Source organism: Lupinus angustifolius, chromosome LG10 (genome assembly GCF_001865875.1).
Source record: "Lupinus angustifolius cultivar Tanjil chromosome LG10, LupAngTanjil_v1.0, whole genome shotgun sequence".
NCBI classification, from domain to species: Eukaryota; Viridiplantae; Streptophyta; class Magnoliopsida; order Fabales; family Fabaceae; genus Lupinus; species Lupinus angustifolius.
In genome coordinates this window covers 968234-995213 of record NC_032018.1, presented here as the reverse complement: position 1 = coordinate 995213, position 26980 = coordinate 968234, and the positions used below count along the sequence as shown (strand labels likewise).

The window sequence follows — 26980 nt, the reverse complement described above, 5'->3', positions numbered from 1 at the left end:
TCATATCACTCTGTTAATCTTTTTTCCCAACATTTTCCTTCCAAAACTTAACTGCTAGATAAATTCTTAACAGACAAGAACTTAATATATTGTCAGTCTTCGCCTCCACATGATCAATAATTCAGGAAACTAAAGTCATTTGGAGCAACCATAGTGAAAACTTAAATTAGTATATAACCACCATTTGTTTGGGTTCATTTTACATGATAGGCAGAAAAAACTTGGTTGGTTTTAAAAATAATAATAAACAATTATTTGAGGTGTATCCTCATATTGTGGTGCATTTAATAACATAATTTTTGAGATTATTGAATATATACTTGACCAATGAAACTTGGATGATATAGGTGGTTCATACTTAGATACTTATATTATTAAATGGAAAATGATATATCTTTTTACAAAATATAAATTCCATACTTTGTCCCCAAATATTGTGCTGAGTGACCAAGCCCATGAATTTTGCCAATAATATTTGTAACAATGAAAAGATAAGCTGAATTTATATATAATAAGCCGAAAAGCTAAACTCTTTATTTCTTCTTTACCTACCAAAACAAACTTGTGGAGATATCACAAAAATGTTAAAGTGGAGTTTGATCAAACTCAACTTTGAAAACTCCATACAAGATGAGAAACACACACTGCATCCTACTACATAGAATTTTAAAGCTAAGCATCATGAGCAAATGCCATGAATTCAAAGCCTTGGTTCAGAAGAGCACCAGTAACCCATAGCTTCAAATTTGGCAGGTTAATTTCTGGGTCACAACCTTTTACCTGTTTTCAACGAATAAATCACAATCTATGTCTCATTTTCACGAAATAAAAAGAGTAAATATTGAAACTTGAAAGGAGAGAGTATCTTACATTCAATGTAAATGTAAGTATTAAACTATCACAAACTGTGACCAAGTTTGAATTCTGAACTTTGAAACCAGCAAGAGATTCAAGAGCCTTGTACAATGAAGCAGCCACTCCTTGTCCTTTATTGCAAGCTATTTTTCCATGATATCCTTTTTCTTCCACTTGATACATTTTAATCTACAAAGGCACACGTAAAAATGTTATAGTACCCTACACACAAAGAACTAACTAAAAAATATGACTAAAATCAAAATATCCACATAGGAAAAGTAAACATATTTTGAACCATGAAAAGTGAAAACTAGGTCAAACCTGCATGATCATCTTGCTTATTGGATGGCTGTTGTTGGTGACTAGAATGTTTAAGGGGTCGTCAATTATTGATGATGAACCTTGATAACTTTCATACACTAATGTTGATGTTTCAAGTCCTGCAATCTCAGCCTTCAGTTTGTATACTGTTTAGTCAATCGTAATATAGCTAATAGTTGGTGTTAATTTTTTATCATTTGTTGTTTATTTATAAAAACATCATATCACTCTGTTAATCTTTTTTCCCAACATTTTCCTTCCAAAACTTAACTGCTAGATAAATTCTTAACAGACAAGAACTTAATATATTGTCAGTCTTCGCCTCCACATGATCAATAATTCAGGAAACTAAAGTCATTTGGAGCAACCATAGTGAAAACTTAAATTAGTATATAACCACCATTTGTTTGGGTTCATTTTACATGATAGGCAGAAAAAACTTGGTTGGTTTTAAAAATAATAATAAACAATTATTTGAGGTGTATCCTCATATTGTGGTGCATTTAATAACATAATTTTTGAGATTATTGAATATATACTTGACCAATGAAACTTGGATGATATAGGTGGTTCATACTTAGATACTTATATTATTAAATGGAAAATGATATATCTTTTTACAAAATATAAATTCCATACTTTGTCCCCAAATATTGTGCTGAGTGACCAAGCCCATGAATTTTGCCAATAATATTTGTAACAATGAAAAGATAAGCTGAATTTATATATAATAAGCCGAAAAGCTAAACTCTTTATTTCTTCTTTACCTACCAAAACAAACTTGTGGAGATATCACAAAAATGTTAAAGTGGAGTTTGATCAAACTCAACTTTGAAAACTCCATACAAGATGAGAAACACACACTGCATCCTACTACATAGAATTTTAAAGCTAAGCATCATGAGCAAATGCCATGAATTCAAAGCCTTGGTTCAGAAGAGCACCAGTAACCCATAGCTTCAAATTTGGCAGGTTAATTTCTGGGTCACAACCTTTTACCTGTTTTCAACGAATAAATCACAATCTATGTCTCATTTTCACGAAATAAAAAGAGTAAATATTGAAACTTGAAAGGAGAGAGTATCTTACATTCAATGTAAATGTAAGTATTAAACTATCACAAACTGTGACCAAGTTTGAATTCTGAACTTTGAAACCAGCAAGAGATTCAAGAGCCTTGTACAATGAAGCAGCCACTCCTTGTCCTTTATTGCAAGCTATTTTTCCATGATATCCTTTTTCTTCCACTTGATACATTTTAATCTACAAAGGCACACGTAAAAATGTTATAGTACCCTACACACAAAGAACTAACTAAAAAATATGACTAAAATCAAAATATCCACATAGGAAAAGTAAACATATTTTGAACCATGAAAAGTGAAAACTAGGTCAAACCTGCATGATCATCTTGCTTATTGGATGGCTGTTGTTGGTGACTAGAATGTTTAAGGGGTCGTCAATTATTGATGATGAACCTTGATAACTTTCATACACTAATGTTGATGTTTCAAGTCCTGCAATCTCAGCCTTCAGTTTGTTAGCTTGGGCTTGAAGCCTATGCACATATTCCACTGCATCTCCAATGATTGAGGCCTTATCCATCTACACATATAATTATATATATCATTTATGTTCCAATCTATAATGTAAAGCATGTAACTTTTAATTGAACTAACACATATTTAAAACAAAGAACACTATTAAATTTGTGTACCTTAGTTATGTTAGGAACTAAAGAACGCAATGAATAAAGCTTCTCTTTCATTTGGCCTCTCCTCCTTCTCTCGGTGATGAGAGTCTTAGACCTATCGGTTTTCATCCTCGATTTGGCCTTGGTAGATTCGCCTGCAATAATAGTGGTTGTTGTTGTTTTAGAAGAAGAATAAATTCCATCATTTTCATCTTCTCCTTCTCCCTCACCCTTAACTTTCCCACCAAAATAAGAGAATGAGCTCAATGTAGAGTTAGGATCATAGGCATTCACAACATTATTGTTTTGATCAAATATTGAGTTTCCAGCTAGTGATACGAATTGTTTATCAATGAAGCAATCATTTAAAAGGTCAGAACCAAAGTTATAGATGGGATCTTCATTTTCCCCACGGATCAAATTGATAAAGTCATTAACGTGCACCACATTGTTTTGTTGAAGGTTCATTGGGTCCATGGTTGGAACTTGAATGAGAGGTGATCTAAATCCAATGATAATATATATATACACATGATAAAATAATAATGTTGGTGTGAATGGAATAAGAAGAGTTCATTTGATTACTTTTCCTTCTGGTAGTTAATTAACATAGATGTACTTTTTTCTAGTGGAGCTCTTAACTGCAAAAGGGCAATAATAAATATTTGGTTTATAAGCCAAGAAGGTTTTAACATGTGACACATTCCTGTCCCATTTTTCTGTCCCGGTCCAATAAAAAATTGACACTTCATTAAAAAAAAATTAAAAAACTTAACATATGTGCATTACTTGGAAAAATCATATTGGTTTGGGACATGAGGACACACTAATTTTGGGACATGTAATCCCCATTCTGTGGATTACGGATCAATATGTTATGTTAATTAAGGACAATAGATTCATATTTAGAAGGTCAAGTTATCTAAAAAAATGGAATAAAAATCTATCATCCCAAATTATACCGGTTATCAATGAAAATAAAAAAATATTAATAATAATAAATTTTTAAAATTTAATTAATATGATATCCGAGACATGATTTGATAAATATTGATATTCTTGTATGAAGGGAATCAAATGGGAGGCATGCGTTTTTCCATGATATTTTAGACTTATATAATCTCATGGAGCCCATTATCTGGGAAGATATGTAATTATTAGGCCGAAAAGGAAACACAATTATTAAAGTATTAGACTTGACAATTGACATTATATATTTTTGGTGAATCTTCTCTTTCTTCTTTCCTCGATCTCTTATTTCAACTTTCTTTTGTATTTTCATGTTAAAATATAATACTACAAATTATTAAAATAAATGTGAAGTAAGGCATGACAATTCCGCCTAGAAAAGGATACTGCCTAACCAATTAATAATAGGGAGATTCCTTAAAACTTCCACCTCATCCATCCATATATTTAGAGGAATTTTTTTGATGACAAGTGATGTTTTTGTAATGGGTAATATGTAAATAACTTCACAAGCATCTTAGAGATATGAGAGCTATGGAACTCTACTAAGCCTTGAGACTCCCCCAAAATTTAATTATATATGTATGAGTGTGGAACATGCCTATAAACCATATATTTCGTGAGAAAGTAAATGTGCAACATAAATATGTCAGTGGGGATGACAACGGACCTGAGTGAGCACGACTAGTGTATATACTTATATCCGTACTATTTGTGAGTACTCGTGTTGGTAGTGAGTATTTGTGGGTACCTAATAAATTTTCAATTTTAATTATATTTTTATATACTTTATAGTAATCAATATATAAAAATAATTATTAATTAAGTAATATAATATGTATATGAAAACTTTATAGTTATAGATCAATCACTAAAATTTATTATAAAATAATAATAAAATAGATAATATATAAATGTGAACGTAATAAATAAAAAATAAAAATATTTAATTAAAATATATATGTGAGTATTAATCTGTAAGTGTTTTGACAAATACCTACAAGTCGAGTATTTTTGTCATCTATAAATGCAAGTGCATTAAATTTAAAATCAACATATGAAAGTGAAACCTTTTTATTAGAAAAAGAAATTTATTGAAAAAAAAGCACTAATCCCAAATACAAATATAATTATCAAAAGAATAGAGTAAAGATCATTTCATTAGACAAGCAAATACTAAAAAAACAAGAAATAATACTTTGTTATTAAAAACACAAATAAAATTAAATATATCATCATTAATGAAACTATCCTTCTTCAACAAGAAAAACAAGGCACACCAGCATGCATGGTTACAACCAAACAATAAATGACACTATCATCACACCTAAATATAGACTAAACTTTGAAACCAAACAAACAAATATGAGCTGCTAGAACCTCCACCAAAGACAAGACAATGACATCAACTACTACTACTACTCCTACTTGAAAACGATGGAATGAAACCCACAGATACCCAAAACCAAGATAAGAAAACAGCCCCAGGAAAGATATATCCTATGCCCAAATGGTAGAGTAATGTTATATGTATAACTAAAAGTTAGTAACTTGTCTTACAATAAATTAAATTATTTCTCTCTCTCATTTATTTGTCATTTTTTAATCTATGCATGAATCTAAAAAAAAATACATCCACTAATCAACCTAACATTATTTGTGAAACACAAGCCGAACGTTAAATCGGAAGAAATTTTGTATTAGGTTTAATCGTCTGGTCTGACCGCATGATTTTATACATAATTAATAATTTATATTGATAAATATATAATTATATGTAAATGTACAATTTGATATAATTAATAATTATGTATAGTTGTATTGAAGTAACATATCTTTATCTTTTTTGGACGAGATTAAAACAAAATATTTGAGTAGTGTTCCATTTTTTTAATTTTTTAATTGAACCGTCCAGTTTACTTCTCGGGTTAATACAGTTGAACTCGGTTTAATACAGTTAGACCGTAATTTCCCAAATTCAAAGCGGTTTTACCCTAACTCAGTTAAGACTGCAAACCAAAATCATTTTCAAGTCTGATCGGACCGACTGATCTGGTTCGATTTTCATAACGTGGTTGTAACGTCATTGCTGAGTTACTTGCTCGCGCTGGTAATGGTATGTACTATATATGAATATGAAGTACAAATCTATTATTGGAGCGTGAATAAATAATTGTATCCTGCAGTTACATACTAAGTTTTGCTATAGAAGCAACCCAAATCCTTTCATTGACCTCGATCAAATGACTGAAGCTCGATAGGTCTAGATTCTCTAAATGGTTTGTTTTCGAGAATCAAAACTGAGACATCCAAATCAGTTTTGAAGTACTATATGCATTATCAAATATTTTCAACTCACCTGACATAAATAATGTTTTCTAAACCATATAGTAATTAACCAAACCAAAATTACACACTTCAAATAGAACGAGGTAAAACTACACCTTAAAATCATGTGGGGTAGGGGGAGAATCAAGGACAATAGGATTATATCAAAGGAGGCATGGGAAGCAATATGAAAGAGATGGTAACACATGTACTAACTTCTTTATAAATGTGGCTGAGGGTGACCCACCAATTAAGGTTTATTATTTGACCAATAAAGGAGCGCACCCTCAAACAATGAGATGTCATTGGGCATATGAAACACACTTATATGTTCTCGTGAGTTGATTTTTGAAGGGGAAACAAGAGAAAATAAAGATTTGATAGTCATTTTACAAATGTATTTCATAGTTTTAAAGGTTTTTCATTCCCTTCTGCACCCTCCATAACCCAACTCGCAAACAGATCCTTAAAATATTCAAGAAGTCATATTTAAAAATTAAAGTATTCTCAAAAAATAAACTAAACTCTAAAAACTCGATGCATATGACATCAGCAAGCAACAACATGCTCATACATGGGGGAAGGAGAGTCATCTCTCGCTAACAACACTATCATCACACCAAACATAAAAACTCGTGGAAAAACCAATATAACACATTATATTTATAATATTGTTTAATGTTATTATTTAAGATTAAATTTTAACTAGAATTAAATTTTTAATGAGTTGTCAACATTTTATTGGTTGTCCCTATATGAATACACATCTACATACACAGGCCTAACCTTGACAATGAATGAACATCATTAAACTCTAACCAATGACTGATTGAGATTCTTATATTTAACCTATTTATCAACATCCTAAAGTGCAATAGATAGAGAGAGAGAGATCGGGCAGATATAGAGGTGGACATACTCTATATACCATATGGATGGAAAAAAAATTTGCTCCATAAACTCTTATGCTTGTTGACTAATGATGACATTTTGGGATTTATAATTACTAGTCTTGAAAGGACAGGCCCTCTAATTGTGCAATTGTGAGTAGGGCCATAGACCAATTGAATTCAAGGATTACTTAACAGGCTTAGGGATCAAATATTAGAGTGGATAATAAAATAGCAATGTTACATTTACATTTGGATTTGATACCAAAATCCCAAAAACGTTGAGAATTGTATTCTACTCTTTTATCATTTTTCCTATAATGGATGGTGCACAAATGTCGTTGTGAAAAAAAAAAATTGATAAGCAAAAATACAAAGAGTCAATCCAATTACAATTAAAGAGAATATCAATATAAGTATAAGGATCAATATAACATTGCGCAAAAATATATCAAATAGATCCCAAATTTTTGGAAGCACACAACTTGGATCTAACTTGGATCGAATTTATCATCTAAATAAAACTAACATCTTCCCCAAAAAAGATGTGGTTTCGCAACCTTCATAATATTATTCACAAAATTTCCCTTTTGCAATCCTACAAACGAAATCATGAATCTTAAGCTATTTCAATATCGTATCCAGCATAGTCATGTGACTTTGGAGCCAAGAATAACACTTATAACAAACTAATGAACGTACTACTTGATAAAGTGCATTAGGAGATTAACTCAGTAAAACTTGATAATGAATCTACTTTAAAAATATTCATTTCCAGAGCCGTCTTATCTATACATTAATTCATTATTAAGCATTGATTTGTCTTCGTTAGCACTTTAGCTCTTGCTTAGAAGATATTAAGAAAAAAATGGCTTATTCTGCAATATTAGGTTATATGATGTTAGCTGGAGATATGAGCTCTTGTTGAGCAGCTTTATTTCATTTGATCACTCCTACTTATTCAAAAACATTGTTGTTTTTATGATATGAATCCATTACTCGTTCTATTGGAGATCAAAGTTACCATAACACATTTTGCACATTTTATACATGTGATTAATATCTTAGTTAGTTTGTTAAGAGTTTGTTAAGTTATTACTTGTATCACAAGTTATCTTTGTATTGTATGTATAAACATATGACTTGTAATTTTTTAATCAATCAATGAAAATTCACAATATTTATTTTATGCTTCTGCATTATTTTCGGTATAAGTTCAATTTAAGTTGCTTTTGTTATTCTCCATAGAAAAGTGAAAATATGGTTCTTACGGGTATGTTTAACAAAACATGCGTTTTAACTTGTATTTCCACAAGGAAATGTGTAACGGAGCTTACGAGTGAGTATTTTCCTTCTATTTTTAGTCTATAAAAGATGTTAAAGGTTTCCACTCGAAATCACATCGATGGAAACTTTCTTGTCAGTTCAAAATCTTCTGGATAAACATAAGCATTAGCATGGATTCTGTACACGTGGGAGCTATTATATGTTTTTGAAAACCAGTGAATTATATAGAAGCTAAGTAGCAAGTTTGGTGTGGTTTTCATATGTGACACTGCCATTATACCAAACCGAGGCATGCATAATACAGCTTTTGGTCCCTCATCATAATCTTTATAGCTATTGCAACATTTACGCCATACTGACACAGGATTGGATTTTTTTTATCAGAAAAACTAATATTATTAGATGTGTACTAAAGATACAAGAGTATTACAAGGGAGTGAATGATGAATGAAATTACAAAAAGGTTCAAGTCAAGTACATAATACATTTATAAAGATTTTATATCTAATTAGAATAAGATATTGCATGCTTGTTCCTTTTCTCATTGATCCAGAGCCAAGGCTACACTTTGCTTCATTGTGTCTACAATTTGATGTTCAAACGTTATCGTTTAGTTAAAGATAACATTGTTTTTTATTAGCTATATATACCACATTGTTGCTAACCAAATTATACGTCATAGGATTTTAACATACAATTTAAAAGTTAAGCGTGGAAAAATGGCATGGCTTCAAACCCTTGGTTCAGAAGAGCGCCGATCACCCATGGCTTCAAATTTGGCAGGTTTATTTCTGGGTCACAACCTTTTACCTGTTTTCAACACATAATGACTAAATTCGCGCGTAAGCAAAAATCCGTGACTCATTCCAACAAAATAGAGAGATTAAATAGTGAAAGGAGAGGACCTATACTATAGCTTACATTCAATGTAAATGTGAGTAGAATACTGTCACACACTATAGTAAAGTTTGAATTCCGAACATTGGAACCTGCAAGAGACTCAAGAGCCTTGGAGGTAGCCACTCCTGCTTTATTGCACACTATTTTTTTGTGTAAACCCTCTTTCTTCCACTTGATACATGTCCATCTACAAATCCTCATGCACAAATTTAAAGTAGCCAACACACAAAGAATAACCCAAACACATGGAGTTGACAAGTTTTTTATCAAACAAAACCTGCATAATCATCTCGCAAATTGGATAGCTGTTATGGGTGGTATGAACCCTTATGTGGTTGTTAATTTATCCTTGATAATTTTCAGACATTAATAGTGATGTTTCTTGTCCTGAAACCTCATCCTTTAGCTTCTTAGATTTTGCTTGAAGATCGTGTACATATTGTACCGCATCTTCAATGACACAGGCCTTATCCATCTGCACGATCATATAAGTTCGTAATGGTTGGGTTTGAGTACTCTAATGTGGCTGCAATGTAGTTGTGATGACTTTCATGCTTAAGCATTAAGTTCTATACAACAACAACTAAATTTTACTCTCATTAAGTGTGGTCGGCAACATGAATAGAACAACACATAATAATGTTCTAACATGCCTTACATTTTTAAGAGATTGAAGTGTAAGTGATATATAACTTATATATATGCACGTGCAGATAGATAAGGCCTCTATCATTGGAGATGCTGTATAATATCTGCATGATCTTCAAGCACAAGCTAAGAAGCTGAAGGATGAGGTTTCAGGACAAGAAACATCATTTTTAATGTCTGGAAATTATCAAGGATCAATTAACAACCACATAAAAGGTTCATGCCACCCATTACAGCTATCCAATATGCAAGAAGATTATGCAGGCTTTTTTTTATGAAAAAAACTTGTAAGCTCCATGAGTTTTTAGTTAGTCTGTGTTAGCTACTTTAACACTTGTGCATAAGGATCTACCATTGTCCCATGTTGAATGCAATTGTCAACAATTAAGATAATCACAAAATAACCGCAATCGCAATTTAAAATCATTACTTGCAATAGGGGTAGGTATGTCAGTTATGTTGGGAACCAAACCAAGAAAAACATAAAGCTTGTCCTTCTTTCGGCTTGAACCTATCCACTTTTTGGTTTAGTTTTGCATTGGCAGTAGTCCGAGTAGTGGTTGTTGCAAAAGAATCCACTCCATCATTTTCTTCTTCTCCCATAAGCTACCCATTAAAATATGAGGAACTCAACGTAGAACTTAGAATTGGATCATAGACATTGACAGCATTTGAACTGGTTATCAAATAAGCAATCACTGATAAGGTAAGAATCAAAGTCATTAATGTGCATCAGATTGTTCATAGTTAATTGGAACTTGGAGCTTGGATATATAAGAGACTCAATTGTAATAATATATAGCAGATTCAGAAGATTATAACTTAACATAAGAACGTTGGTGTGAAGGGAATAAAATCAATTCTCTTACATTGATCATAAGGTTTATTATTTTTAATTCTGATAGTTAATTATTAATAACAGATCTATATATGTGTTTTCTTCTAGTGTGGGTGGTATCTTGAACTGAAGCCACTGCATATATGTCACCTTGTAAACTATAAAAGCTTCTTCCATGTATAAAAGGGAATGGAGTATCTCATCTTGCCAGTGAAATCATGACACTTGTCATGTTTCATCATTTTCTATAAAAATATTTTAAAAAATAAACCAAATAGCACACATGTCATATTTTTACTGGCAAAAGGAGATAAGTTATCTCTTGATATGAAGAGATACATTATTCTCTGTATAAAAAGACCTAGTTATATACTCAGATTTCACTTTCATGTCATGCTGGCTAGGGTAATTAATTAGTTATATATGATTAGAATCTTATTATGTTTTTCAAAGGAATGAATGTGCATGAAACATGTGGTGAGTTTATATTAACTAAAGTATGTTATTAGGAATATCGTCATTCTAAATCATGTCTCACATTAATGAAAACATTCTAAATTAAAAAATTTAAACAATTATTATTTTTTATATTTTTGCTTTAATATTTTTGAGATAGTTCCATTAGTAGGATCTGTCACTTTTCTTAAGGCTGCAACGTTTGCTCAAACATTCAAACCTAAAAGTAATCTCCTAACAATTATTTAACCTAAACTACTAAACAAATATGGTGGGGAAAAGTCATAGGTAGATTCAAAATCTATGAACAACTGTTCATTATATGAGAATTATAGACGTGTTCTATGTATAATGTTATGTTTGAAAGGAATCAAATCGGAGACATGATGACGTTATTGCTTTCGAATATTAGAAAAAATGTGAGTAAGGATATCAATTCCATTTAAAAAGTAGGCCATCCCTTCTATATACAGAAAAACTTTATATATATGTGGCGCCTATTCTTCAACAATTAAAATGAAGATCGAAGAATTAATAATAATAACACAACGTCATTGCTTACTTACATGCAAGCTGGACTCCAAAAGTTTAGCACCGGGACATAGAAGGAAATTCGTGGTTTTTTAATTTGTCCATACCTAATATATATAATATAAATAAAGAGAATGAAGTATTTTCTGGTATAAGGATATAAATTATTTCCTTCGGCCATTAAAATTATGCAATATGTTATATGTTATTTTTGATAATTTTATATAAAAGTATTTCTAAAACTAAACAAAACAATATATATATCCTACATTTACTAACCAGAGTAGATAAATTATCTCATCTAGTAGGAGAAGATATTTTATTCTCATATAAAAAATATAATTTGTTTTAAACAAACTACGTTAGTTAGTCAGTGATTATGCCTTTGTTTTTGTAGATATACTGAGTTTTGCTATTTTTTATCAAAAAAAAATTAATATATTAATATTTATTATGGGTGAGACTCTAAACTATTAAAGCTCTAAAAATATGACATTGTGGGAGAATGTAAAGTGAGATGAGTGAGCATATTTTCATCCCAATTTCGTTCTCCTATTAATTTAACCATGGTCGAGACAAATAGAGAAAGGATGAAACACTCATAGTTGAATACGAGTGCACGTATATTGTCTCATACTTAGTGTTATTTTATGTGCCATGATCTTGTCATTGTTCAAAAAATTACTTAAAAATTAAATCATTGTTCAATCAATCATAAAGTCATGACACATATAATAATATTAAGTGTAAGACAACAGATATGTACCCATTAAATACATTTTAGTGCAATACTTCAAACCAAGAGTGTGGATGACACACGTAAGGGGGCGTGGGAGACACCAGTTTGGTCTTATTTTTATATAACACATTGGAGGACATCTTTTGGCCGGACCTATTAATTGTTTATTTCGTAATAATTGACATTAGGAGAATTTATTCCTCAAGTATTTAAATTGTTGATAAGATACCAAACAGATATTAATTTAGTGATATAAGATTTTATTAGATTTTAAAAATATTAAAAAATTAATGATTCAATTTCTATAATCGATACTCGTTAAGAGAACTAAACATGTACCCAAAAGAAATTAGAAGTAACAAATGAAATAATAGTTGAGGACATACCAGAAGTGACAGCTTTGATTGGCAAATTGTACTAAAAAACAATTCTATGAATCTGATGTTAAAATGTTGTTAATTTACACGAATATATAAATAGATATGATGATGGGTCATCCTCAACTGTTTAAATTCTTCTTTTTCATTTTTTAGATTCTTTTACAAATTAAATTCTTTGAGTTCTTTGAATGTAAAGTTGAAGTTGGGGCCCTTATATATATATGCATACAGTATGGACCTGGGCTTTGCAAGCTTAAACTTTGTTTGTGGTGTAAAGAATAAACTTTAGGCTTATTAGCCTCCTATGTTATATCATTTGACCAAATTTGGAATATATGTTGTGATGTGCAGCATGAGTCAAGAATGTAGCTTACCGTGTGTTCCAGGAAAAACAATTATGGTTGCTGTCCTTGGCATGGCAAGGATGCATTTATATAAAATGTTGTTGATCTTATAGCATGGGTAGAGTAGAAGTGGTGAAAGGTTCCATTGGGCCCAATGTATCGTCCTATTAGGTTAAATGTCAAATATTCATATTATCGGAATGATTAGAAGATTTAGAGAAGAGAATGCATCACTTGAATAATACCTCATATATTGATTAAACAGAACAGAGCATTGCTATTTATACAAAGAAGGAGAAACAAAAAACTGAAAACTACTAATGCCATGTTTCATTAGTCACTAGAATCTTGATTCTTTCAACTTAATGCCATGTTTTCATTGAACATCATAGCTGGCATTAGTGGAAGCATACAAGTATTAAAACTAAGTGATAAATTATATGAAAACTATGTCATATGAAATTATATTTCTTAAAAACATAAGATTAGGCTTGAATAATTACTTGGCTAACAAAGGCTTTGATATAATCATAATTCATACAACACACTAGTAGTAAAACCTGATTCTAAATTTTGGGTCCACCCACTCCAACCACTCCACACCTATTCTCTTAATTGTTGATGTGAGATCTTATAGATCAATCTCACTCAGTCACAAACACACTAACTCAAATTACAGTATCTTTTGTTACAATATAGTTTCAGAAAAACAAAATCCCTTTTACCTTAGCAAAAAGTAGAACAATATCCCTTAGATAGGGAAATGCCAAAAGATTAAGTCCCTCAAAACAAAACTCCTAAATCAAACACATTTTACTTCTCCATCTTCTTCTCTCTCAATGAGTTAAAATCTGGATAACTTGTGTCCTAGAACAAACCACTATACACATGCTAGATTAGTCTTATCATCTAACCTAGAAGATCCTATGAACTTCAAAACATATAAACTAAAAAAACTATGTAGATAACTAAATCTGACTTAGCAAAAAGTCAGTGAAGTACAACCCTTTGGTACTTGGTCTCTGTAGGAGAATCAGAACCATCACAAAATACCCTTTTTCTACTATCTCTTCCACAGTTGGTGGCAACACTGCTACTGCAACCATTGGTGTTCAAAAAGGAATCTTTGTGGAGGAGCTGCGGTGCTGTTGGTGGTGGTGAAGGCATGGTGACCGGTGGAATGTGAAAGGACTCAAGTGGTGGTGGTGGGTGTCTCCATTGAGGAAGTGGTCCTGCAAGGAGAAGGGTTTGAAGAAGAGGACCAGCTTTCATAACTGCTTGTAAAAGTTTACCTTTTTCAGGTAATGGATTCTCTGGTGTTAGTTCAAACATGGGAGATGAAACAATGCTTTCTTCACAATCTGATGAAGAAAGGCCATTGTTTGAGTCATTTCCTCTTCTAGGATCATCTTCAATGTTGGAAATTCCAGACACAGGAGCTATTTGTTGTTGCTGAAAAAGGAGCTTCTCCAATAGAAGTTTATGGCATTTCTCTTGTGCTTGATCTCTTTCCATTATGGTTTTGTTAAGTAAATCTTTTAGACTAAGTAATTGATCATCCTTCTTTCTAAGTTCCTCTTCAACTGCAACCTTTGTTTGTTCAAGCTCTAGAGTAGTGTACATGAGAGATTCCCTCAACTCCTCCATTGACTGTATCATCATTAATCAAGATAAAACAATAACAATGAAGAATTATTCTCAAGTTCCAAGCAACATAAACATTGTTGTATTTTAATGCCTAAAACATTACCAAATTCTGTAATATGAATGGAAATAGTTGAAGAATGTATGAAAGTAGCTAGGTACCTTTCCATGGCAGTAGTAAGCCCAATTTAGAAGAGTGTTGTGGTGATGATTGTCCATATTCTTAAGATGAGAACTGATATGAAACAATAGATAGAGGAGGAAAAAAGCATAGATATTTAGTTAGGGGGTTTTGAGTGGTAGTTGGAGCTCTTTTATAGAAATTATTAGGAACTAGTCTAGTCTAAGTTACTGTGTTGACCACAATATTATTAATTAACATATAGAAAAGAGCTTCACTAAAGGGTATAGGACTAAATCTAACTTAAATGTAAATTTATTAATTAACATATAATAATTTTAATTAGTTACTATATTCAATGGTTGAAATTGATACATTTTTATCAATATAAAGTGTATTTTAGAGGAGTCACACACACAAAAAGCATGAGAAAATTCATACTCTACAAATGTATAATTAAGGACAACATTATTATAAGCATTTAGAAAGCTGAAGACTAATTATATATCGAGACTAAAGTGTAGCCACAGTATTATTCATAGTCTTGAACAAAAAGTGAAGAAGAGTAGATTTAGATATTGAATTTGGTAGTACAAAGTGAAAGGGATAATACTGCCACCAGTAGTACGGCGGAGAAGCATAAATCAGCTGTAAAAGCTGGAGCAAAGAAGCCAATGTCTCAGACAAGTCATCTTCAGTTATATATTGGTCACTATTTGCAAACTTACTTTTTAATAAATGTGATCTTGTAGAATTAATTTTAGTTTAAAGTGAGTTTGTATTAAAGTGGTTTATGTTAACACAATAGTCTTAATCAGATAATTTTGATCGAAAATATTTTTTAGATGTATGAATACAGAAATGGACTTAAAATATGTATTATTGTCTTTTTTGATTTTTCTATATTTTTATATATGCAAATGAAAACTATTTTAATATATTAAAGTCATATATTTGATTCAATGGTCGAAAGCAAAAGGATGATAATATGTTTTGTTGCTGCCCAGGATCGAACTGGGGACCTGCAGTGTGTAAGACTGATGTGATAACCACTACACCACAGCAACACCTACTATTTAGTTATTCGTTGTTTACATAATGGGAAAATATGACATGTTATTAAATTCTAAATTGTGTTTGAAAACGTATGAAAATATGATATTTTAATTACAAAAAATTAAAAAATTAATATTTTTTCAATTTTTATTTTAAAATTGTTGGTCTTGGACATGGTTTGAAACATAATTTATAACGTTAGATATTTGTCTCCTATTATGACCGTTCTTTCTTTTGGTTTAATGTTTTTGTCTTTTTCTTTATAATTGATGATGGGTCCACAACTTGTACAAATATAACTATAAATTAATGTCTTACTCCACTACTCTAATCACTTTAACTATGTGCACTTATATTTTAGCTAAGTATAAGGGTTTGAATATCACACTATAAACTCAAAATACATGAAGTCTTGACAACTTTGTTTGCAACATTTATTAAAGGTTTGAACTTGCAGACTTACTGAAACAAACAAAATTAATTAAATGGTATGAAACACCAATGACACATAAGTCTTGCTTGAGGACACTTGATAAATGTGAGAGATATGTTGTCTACTTGTTGAATTCAATAGTTCAAGGAACTTTTGATTTTTGTATTATAATTTATACTATTTAATAAATTAGTGCGTGTGACTTATGTTATCATACATTTTACCAAGCATGCCGAGAGGCCATTTTCGATCTCACTCATATCCATAATCAATGTTTCTTAAGTCATAGCCAATTAGTGTGTACTATAAAAAGATTTATTAGTTAGCACCCTTCTGTTTCCCAAAAATAATGAAATACGAGAAAGAAGTAAAATTGCACACCATATTGTAGAGTGATTGTTTTCAAAGTCATATAATTGTATGTCTTGGGCATGCTATGAAGGCATAATTTAAAATGGTGATTCAGCATTATCATAATAGAGTATGATTTTTCTTTTAATCAATCAAATAACAAAAGTTAAGTCATAAAACAACAACTTCGAGAAAGAGTTGATACTAAACAGTATATATATAATTTGACAAACATTGGTGATGAAGAATAATAACTTTGATTAAAAAAATAAAAATTACAAACATTAGCTACAATAGTGGACCAGAATTACTATCATAATTAATTACTTTGAACCTTCTCAATATAATCCTACAAGGTATTCCAATATGCTTTCAAATATGGGAATAAAAAAAGAAGAATAAGAATGAGAGTCCCACCCATTAAGGTTGTTGCAATTTGAGATACTCCTAAAAGTAATTTGTCGGGCAAATATGGTAAGTGTAACGTTGATGTTGTTCAGGCATGGATAAGAAATTCATTGCAAAGACACAAACACGTGAGAGCTGTGTGATATAATCCATGCTTTTTGCATCAATATATATGTCTTAGGAGTGAATATTACTCCATCTCCATGTTTTGCTTAGGGAAAATGCTTCTTCACCATTAAACTATATGAACATCATAAGTACAATTTTTTTTTTAATTTTCAGTTACTTAACGAAAAATAAGTGCTGGGTTTTTATGTTTTTGATGTATTTTTAGTCTTTAATGCGCAAGTAGCATTCCGTAGTAGTTTCACTCAATAATCTTAATCATTTATCATATTCAATGATATGACTTTTTGCATTTTAAACTTGAAGAAGCCACACCATTTTTTTGTGATAGCTAATTTTGCATGATCTTACCATGCATCCATGTGTTCTTCTATTTTTGCCTGATTGGTTAAATTGGTTTCATTATTGAAGATAAATAAAACTTGAGACCCTCTCAAGTGGGAAAATGCAACTACCCAAAAGAAGATAAACAACAACCCCACCAACAAAAAGAAAAAAAAAGACCAAACCAAAAGAAAACACCAACTTCCATTGTTCATACGAATAATAGTTCACTCATTATATTACGTTTCACAATAGATTCTAATTTTTGGCCTCTATTCATGTTTCATCCAGAGATTGAGAACAGATTTGTGTACATGCTTAAGTTAAGGATACAAGGGAATCACTTTAATAATCTGTGTTGATAACAATAAAAAAATATTAAAAAGGCAATACTTACCAAATTAAATATCGAAGTGATTCTAAAGTTGAATACATTGTCTCGTGAGAGTAAACAATGAGTACAAAAAAGAATTAACGAATTTCTTATGGGCAGTTAAAGAGAGTAGTATGGTATCAAAAGGGTACATGAATAAAGTCATATCCTACCCTTTTTGACTCGTCCACTTTTAAGTCTTTTTTATTTTTGTATAGAAAGAAGCATGCACCATAAACCACACGAGAAATGGTAGAGAAAAAGAGGGATATAAGATAAAAAAACAAATAAATATGTCATAGAAATGTAAATAAACGTACTATTCTCTAATATACAAAACTTCGAAAATGTTTACATTCACTCCAAGTAAGTAGAACGTTAATATTTGAACAATATTATTTATCAAACCGTGTAAAAGTCAATACAATACTATCAAATAAGAAGTGGGTCTCCACTTCAAAGCCTTTGAATAACGACCTTAGATCAAGTTGTAGTTAATCCCCAGACCCCAGTCCTAATACCTAACCGAACCCTAGAAAATTATGGTAGACATATGTTATCTCAAAATAATATACTAGTCCATGTATCACTACTTGTTATTGATAAAAAAAATTAATATTAAAATTTTAATTTAAATATATTTTTAATCAATCATAAATGCATAAAAAATTATGGAATAACTGATATGCTCAGATGCCGATATTGTTTAAACCGCGTGGGCTCCATTAACTCACGAATATATGAGCAGAAAAAGATAAATTTCGAACAATGGGTCACTTTTTACTTGACATGGATCATCTTCCTACAATTTTCATGTCTTCCTGTCCCGAACCAATCAAACATCACAAAATAATATTAAAATATTAATTTATGTTTTTATGAAATTTTTTTTAAATGAATGAAACTCTATGATTAGCTTAGTACACCAAGTAGGACATGTGATCCCATTCCTTTTTACTAGTCTTTGGGTGGGTCTTCAAATCCATATCCAATCATGTCATGTTTTATAGATCTTTGGAATCCCAGCACTCTTAGCACAAAAGCTAGTGGCCCTATTAATTAAAGTTAATATCCATTTCATCATAAATCTTGTTTTTTAATGAAAAGAAGTATTTTTTATTTTAAATGTTATTCTCAAAATTATGGGTGCATACTAAGAAGTGTGAAAAAGAGTTACTCACTCATACTCAAATATATGCATTTGAATTAACATATGCGATTATATGAAATTTTAGCAAATTTTAACTAATTTCATCTTAAATATTGTCATCTCTAAAATACCTCTCATTTACTTTTATTTCAAATTTTATCCCCATTGTATTTTAATGTATTCACTCTTGAAACAAGTTTTCATGAATTTTAAATGGAAAGTGATCATTGAGACATTTTCCTATATAATATTGCGGAGGACAATTTTATGTAATAAGATATATGTTTTATGTAAGATTAAGGAATTAAAATAGATTGACTAACATTCTTAATACCTATTTTCTCTTAGACATTATAATTTTAGTAATTTAAGAAAAATAATAGAATGTATCTCTATATATATATATATGGAGTAATAGAATGCACATGATTGTCCAAAGAAACATCAAAATGAAAGGATTAATGCTCTTATTAGGCATCAAAATGGAAGAGGAGGTCCACACGGTTTCTCAATAGATTAAATGCACAAATAGTGTAAAAGATGTATACACAATCAATGTATTATTTGCCGTTCATTTGGATTACTTTTTCTGAAAAGCCAATAACAATTGAAAATGAATATTGGATAATGTAATGACGATGTAAAGAATTTTTACACTGTCAATATATACATATTTTTCTCTTCTCAATATGCGTTTTAGTTCACGGAAGAACGTAAGTGGTGGTGCTATGCTACTAACTCACATCAGAAACTTGTAGTAATATTATTGATTATTGTCTACGAGTCTCATCCCATGTGCACATGCTTGCACAATTTGTGTTTGCTCAGTAATCACTTATCAATCAAAAGTTCAAAACAAGGAAAATATGACATGTTATTCAATTTTAAATTGTGTTTGAAAACATATGAAAATATGATATGTTAATTAAAAAAATTAAAAATTTAATATTTTTTTTATTTTTACTTTAAAATTGTTGGTCTCAGACCTGGTTTGAAACATAAACACATAGTTTATGACGTTAGATATTTGTCTCTGATTATGACCGTTCTTTCTTTTGGTTTAATGTTTCTGTCTTTTTCTTTATAACTGATGATGGGTCCACAACTTGTCCAAAATTTTAAACTTTTGACTTTGTTATGGCCTCATGTGATCAAAATCTTGAAGGGCTTAGCTGAAGAGTAGTACTAATATAGCTTTCATATTTAGCAAAAAAGAATGGACTGCTAAAAATTTAAAGGCCCACATATCACTCCTAATAGGAGAAAATCACAATCCAAATGCCCCATAGGTCACTTAATCCAACTCCACTAATACACAAATTATCATTAAGTGATCATATATTGTAACTTGTTTTATGATGATTGCTACAACAATGACATTAAAGCACAGGAAAATTTCTGAAAATTAAGACTTATTATTAACATGCTGATTTTTTTGTTGTTTCGTATCCTTGCATTTGAGGCAATTATATTCAAGCCGGAAACATCCACAAGTATGTGAAGCTAACTAGTAATGGAATAAGATGATAAATGATAACAACACAAATCCACATAGTATACAAATAATAAGTGACTTAAAATAAACCATATGAACACTGGTTCCATTTGTTTCAGTCATTTGATTATCCTTGTCTGGTCTTGGCAAATTGACTTTTAGTTTTAGAAGAGTTAGTATCTTTGTAAGATTTGGCATTTTCAACAGATTTACGCAGTGGTATTCCAAATGAACATCTTGGAGCTTCATTTCTTGAAGTAGAGTTGTTTCCATTTTCATCTTGAGAACCCCTTAGGTAAGATCTTCTTGATTGAATGACATGATATTTAGCATCCTCTATCTCAAACAAATTCTCTAATGGTTTGAGTTCAGAAATTTTTTTTAAATGAATGAAACTCTATGATTAGCTTAGTACACCAAGTAGGACATGTGATCCCATTCCTTTTTACTAGTCTTTGGGTGGGTCTTCAAATCCATATCCAATCATGTCATGTTTTATAGATCTTTGGAATCCCAGCACTCTTAGCACAAAAGCTAGTGGCCCTATTAATTAAAGTTAATATCCATTTCATCATAAATCTTGTTTTTTAATGAAAAGAAGTATTTTTTATTTTAAATGTTATTCTCAAAATTATGGGTGCATACTAAGAAGTGTGAAAAAGAGTTACTCACTCATACTCAAATATATGCATTTGAATTAACATATGCGATTATATGAAATTTTAGCAAATTTTAACTAATTTCATCTTAAATATTGTCATCTCTAAAATACCTCTCATTTACTTTTATTTCAAATTTTATCCCCATTGTATTTTAATGTATTCACTCTTGAAACAAGTTTTCATGAATTTTAAATGGAAAGTGATCATTGAGACATTTTCCTATATAATATTGCGGAGGACAATTTTATGTAATAAGATATATGTTTTATGTAAGATTAAGGAATTAAAATAGATTGACTAACATTCTTAATACCTATTTTCTCTTAGACATTATAATTTTAGTAATTTAAGAAAAATAATAGAATGTATCTCTATATATATATATATGGAGTAATAGAATGCACATGATTGTCCAAAGAAACATCAAAATGAAAGGATTAATGCTCTTATTAGGCATCAAAATGGAAGAGGAGGTCCACACGGTTTCTCAATAGATTAAATGCACAAATAGTGTAAAAGATGTATACACAATCAATGTATTATTTGCCGTTCATTTGGATTACTTTTTCTGAAAAGCCAATAACAATTGAAAATGAATATTGGATAATGTAATGACGATGTAAAGAATTTTTACACTGTCAATATATACATATTTTTCTCTTCTCAATATGCGTTTTAGTTCACGGAAGAACGTAAGTGGTGGTGCTATGCTACTAACTCACATCAGAAACTTGTAGTAATATTATTGATTATTGTCTACGAGTCTCATCCCATGTGCACATGCTTGCACAATTTGTGTTTGCTCAGTAATCACTTATCAATCAAAAGTTCAAAACAAGGAAAATATGACATGTTATTCAATTTTAAATTGTGTTTGAAAACATATGAAAATATGATATGTTAATTAAAAAAATTAAAAATTTAATATTTTTTTTATTTTTACTTTAAAATTGTTGGTCTCAGACCTGGTTTGAAACATAAACACATAGTTTATGACGTTAGATATTTGTCTCTGATTATGACCGTTCTTTCTTTTGGTTTAATGTTTCTGTCTTTTTCTTTATAACTGATGATGGGTCCACAACTTGTCCAAAATTTTAAACTTTTGACTTTGTTATGGCCTCATGTGATCAAAATCTTGAAGGGCTTAGCTGAAGAGTAGTACTAATATAGCTTTCATATTTAGCAAAAAAGAATGGACTGCTAAAAATTTAAAGGCCCACATATCACTCCTAATAGGAGAAAATCACAATCCAAATGCCCCATAGGTCACTTAATCCAACTCCACTAATACACAAATTATCATTAAGTGATCATATATTGTAACTTGTTTTATGATGATTGCTACAACAATGACATTAAAGCACAGGAAAATTTCTGAAAATTAAGACTTATTATTAACATGCTGATTTTTTTGTTGTTTCGTATCCTTGCATTTGAGGCAATTATATTCAAGCCGGAAACATCCACAAGTATGTGAAGCTAACTAGTAATGGAATAAGATGATAAATGATAACAACACAAATCCACATAGTATACAAATAATAAGTGACTTAAAATAAACCATATGAACACTGGTTCCATTTGTTTCAGTCATTTGATTATCCTTGTCTGGTCTTGGCAAATTGACTTTTAGTTTTAGAAGAGTTAGTATCTTTGTAAGATTTGGCATTTTCAACAGATTTACGCAGTGGTATTCCAAATGAACATCTTGGAGCTTCATTTCTTGAAGTAGAGTTGTTTCCATTTTCATCTTGAGAACCCCTTAGGTAAGATCTTCTTGATTGAATGACATGATATTTAGCATCCTCTATCTCAAACAAATTCTCTAATGGTTTGAGTTCACCACTTCCCAACTTTGCACAATGTCTAATTCAAAACATGTTTTTGTTACAACACACTAAGATATTAAATGATTCATGTGTTTTTTTATTCAGAAGCAAACTCATTTTAAACGAGTTTTTCCCCAAAATGAATCACTAAGAAATGTGGATGTTCTTGTTGAATTATCTAAAGAAATGGGTGTACCAATTTTAATGAAATTGAAATGTGAACTAACCTTTTGTCTTCAACCTTCTCTTTTCTTGCATTGTTTGTAGAAGAAGCAGTAGAAGTAGAAGAAGAAGAAGAAGAACCAGTAGCTGCAAAAAAGTCATAACTTGGTTAAACAAGACAAAAATGTAAGAAATAAGGAGTCATGAATGTTGACTTGATGAACAAGGTATTAGCATATACATCTTCGCCTCATGCATCTTCTTCTACTCATACTGTTTTGTTTATGAGTGCTATCTTTTGGGTATGGCTGCTCTGATTTTTCATCTTCATCCTTGATCTAATCAAAAACAACCCACAAGGACAAAAATTAGGAAAACCATTCACCAATGCCATCAATATAGCAATCAAGTTAAGATTTTAGTGTACTTGTGGCTGTGACAATGATCCATTGTTTTCATAGTCCATCTCCACTTTTCCCTGCAAAAATGTTTTGGTAACAAGCTAATATGTGAAGTTCCTTAGCTAGTTCTATTTGATGAAAATGAGAGTATGCAATTTTAAGATTCATCAAGAAGCAAGAATCAATCATTACATGATATATAATATACAATATTGCAAAAGGTTTAGAGAAGTTCTTGAAGGAAGTTAAGGAACTTAACTTGAATCATTACATAAAACTCAGTACATGATGTTAACACAAATGGAGCACACATAGCTATAACATATATAGTTATGCCTAGAGATAAAATTTGTGAACATTTTATCATCTACAGTAGCTTATTATATAGAACATAAACAATCTAGGTGAATATGCAATGAAAATGGATTGAAAGCATGCTGCAATTGAGATTAACTCAGAATTCAAGATTAGAAGCATACCACCACTTCAACATTATCTCCTTTAAGTAAAGCAGTCCTCCACAGAATCTCATGCTGCATTGCTTTTATCTGAAATGAGTATCACCAAAAGATTTGTTTTTTTGTAAGATATATGGAATTTGAATTGCAGTACAGAAATAGTAGTTTGGATTCAAGTAACTCACCCTTTCCCTCCCTAAGTTAAGCTCCTGAAAAAATCAACTAGACTAAGTTATTTTCTTTATAAAGTTATGAACAACTTTGAAATGCATCTTGTAAAGTGTAAACTCACAGCTAGCATGTGGCTATTTGATTGAGCAAGATTCAAGTTTTGTAATTGCAGTTTCTGAAACTGGGCTCTCACCATTTGCATCTCAGCTCTACTCCATTCAATCATTTTACTGTTCCAAGTTAATCGATTAAAAATCAAATTCTCCTTAAAAATTCATTTTACCAAACAAACAGAGCAAATTGTGTAAAATGTGTACTATATGTCACACACCTTGTAACACAATTTTCATACTATCAAAATCATAATATTAAGATTGCAACTATAATTGCATACTATAATTTAGAACCTCAAAATTGTGTATCATTACAATCACATTGGGATTATAGTATTGGCACTTTAATGATATTCACAATCACACTTAGGTTGCAATTATGATCATATTTGATACATTTTTTCAGAAAGAACAAGAGGGTACCTTTTTTCAGCAACAAGTTTCATCAAAGCCACTCTTTCCTGCATCAAAATTGAATGTTAAAACAATGAAACATATAATAAACAACCCAGAGAAGTGAAGAACATAAAAATTGAACCTTTAGTAGTTGTTGAATGCAAGCCTTATCATCAATGAAACAAGTGTCAAGTGCATTTTCTTGTTGAGTAGGGTGAATGGTTTGGTCCTGCAACTGTGAGTTAGTGATATCAGAAAGCTTCTTTCGCATTAAACTTCCAATAGATCTCTTACTCTTTACCATAATTATCTCACTTCAATTCAAACTATCCTAGAGTTGCTTCATATTTCAAAGGTATACTTAGTGTGTGAGAATTTCAAGACAAAAAACTAACGGCACTTAAAAAAACAACGTTGGATTCCATTTCCCATGTGTCCTAAAAGAAAATTTGGAAGAAAAGAACCCAAAAGAAAACTCATTTATTCAAAGGGACCGTTGCATAGACTCAATTTATTTCAAATATTTCAAAGCTAGAATTCCCAAAGAACATGATTGCTTTTCCTTAAAGAACATGAATTGTGTATAGCAAATGAAAAGAAAAAAAGTGATTCTTGCTGTTCAACTTTTATTATCAAAAGTAAATTATAACAATTACATTATCATAAGGTGATGCACTTTATAGTTCATAAATACTATTCCAGATCAATGAGAAAAATTAATGGTAATCATGCATGAAACGTAACAAATATTAAAACTAAGGTTTTTGTATATAAGCACAAACAAGGGAACTAAGATTTTTTCCCTAATAATACTTTCTTATCTCCACAACATATAAGAATTTTCGAAAAATTGTAGCGGGATAAGGAAAAGCGTGTGGTTTAGTAGAAAAGATATGTTCCACAACATTTGTGTAGTAAATTAAATCTCACACTTTTCCATAATTGATATGAATCATGTTTGAAATAAGATTAAGAAACCAAAAAAAAATAATCGAAACTAAAATCATTTATTTTTTAATTAAGCGTAGTGCATCGACAAAATTCACTATTTGGGCCTGACACGATTGTCAATTATTGAATTGGGCCTCATTATCGATGAAAAATATTGGGCTTTTCTGGCCAATGGGCTGAGGCTCAGAGCCTCAAATTGGACCCTAACAGTATCCATCCTAACAAAACAAAACAAAAAACTATTTTATAATAACCTCTATAGATAGTTTAAACCAGGTGAATATGATGTTTTTTGGTTTGCCGCATGTATTCTCACACTTGAGACAATCTTGTTCAAACTGGAAATATCCACATGTATGTGAGACTAACTTTCTTAGTGGATATTTTTTTCATTTACAAGATTCGAACTTGAAATTTTGCTGAAGGGAGTTAAATATGTATTATTTGAGCCAATACCCATTGCTAGTTGAATATGATGTTAATACCAAACTATTGTAAGTTTTGCGGCATGAAAATCACATCTATTCAACAATCTTTTGGAAAGATAAATTATAAGACAAGAATATGATAATATTTGCATGTTCGAACATTTGCATCTTTTAACCGGCTAAAATTATTTGCATGTTGGAATATTTAAACATGGATTACAACTCATGTCAACATGTTTACAATTTTATAACAAAATTGATTTGCATCAAAATTAAGATTTGATATGAAGTGATAGAGTATAGTTGGTATTGAACACACATAAAACTCACTTATTCATATTCAAATAAAAGTATGCTACAAATTTAGATATCCATTTTTTGATGTAAATCAACATACGTTATTTTTCTCGAGCTGGTATCTAGTTTTGTCAACTCGTTATAAGATATAAGTTTTGCATTGTAGAAACTCACGTTGGTTTTATTACAAATCATTTTAACAACAACAAAAAAACATTGTATCCAAAATCAAATTTATTCAAAATTATATTTTATAAACGACCACCCTAAGGTACACTTACATTCCAATATTCCATACTTGAGTTCAATTAGTTTTAAAAGCCACACTTTTTCAAGATTAATGCTATATATTGTACTTAATAAGACGATTAAAATCGTGTATAACTCATTAACTTCTTGAAGTCGTGTAATAAAAGTTGATGATAGAAAAGGAAATGAGATGACAT

At 30.6% G+C, this 26980-nt stretch overlaps 3 protein-coding genes and 1 non-coding gene across 7 annotated transcripts; all 4 read right to left on the bottom strand.

The window, feature by feature from the left end:
* On the bottom strand, positions 666–3372 carry LOC109357792 (transcription factor FER-LIKE IRON DEFICIENCY-INDUCED TRANSCRIPTION FACTOR-like). 2 transcript variants are annotated; one of them, XM_019601841.1, is made up of 5 exons: positions 2897–3372; positions 2710–2784; positions 1180–1311; positions 871–1044; positions 666–780 (listed from the first exon to the last, which is right to left on the bottom strand). In XM_019601841.1, the coding sequence occupies exons 1-5, from the start codon at positions 3347–3349 to the stop codon at positions 673–675; spliced, it is 942 nt and encodes a 313-aa protein (XP_019457386.1). In that variant the 5' UTR covers positions 3350–3372; the 3' UTR covers positions 666–672. The 2 variants fall into 2 exon arrangements, with proteins under 2 accessions (XP_019457386.1, XP_019457384.1); XM_019601839.1 differs by lacking the exons at positions 666–780; positions 871–1044; positions 1180–1311 and adding exons at positions 2064–2178; positions 2269–2442 and having other exon boundaries at positions 2578–2784.
* LOC109358521 lies at positions 14173–15103 on the bottom strand. Its single transcript, XM_019602801.1, has 2 exons — positions 14989–15103; positions 14173–14832 (listed from the first exon to the last, which is right to left on the bottom strand). The coding sequence occupies exons 1-2, from the start codon at positions 15043–15045 to the stop codon at positions 14173–14175; spliced, it is 717 nt and encodes a 238-aa protein (XP_019458346.1). The 5' UTR covers positions 15046–15103.
* TRNAV-UAC lies at positions 15942–16014 on the bottom strand. Its single transcript has one exon. It is a non-coding gene; the product is annotated as a tRNA-Val (tRNA).
* On the bottom strand, positions 22740–25394 carry LOC109358520 (shugoshin-1-like). Of its 3 annotated transcripts, XM_019602800.1 has the most exons (10): positions 25001–25392; positions 24886–24923; positions 24471–24579; positions 24364–24387; positions 24200–24268; positions 23747–23797; positions 23561–23657; positions 23385–23466; positions 23110–23194; positions 22744–23055 (listed from the first exon to the last, which is right to left on the bottom strand). In XM_019602800.1, exons 1-10 carry the CDS (start codon positions 25160–25162, stop codon positions 22927–22929), a joined length of 846 nt encoding a protein of 281 aa, XP_019458345.1. In that variant the 5' UTR covers positions 25163–25392; the 3' UTR covers positions 22744–22926. The 3 variants fall into 3 exon arrangements, with proteins under 3 accessions (XP_019458344.1, XP_019458345.1, XP_019458343.1); XM_019602798.1 differs by having other exon boundaries at positions 22744–23194; XM_019602799.1 differs by lacking the exon at positions 23747–23797 and having other exon boundaries at positions 22740–23194; positions 25001–25394.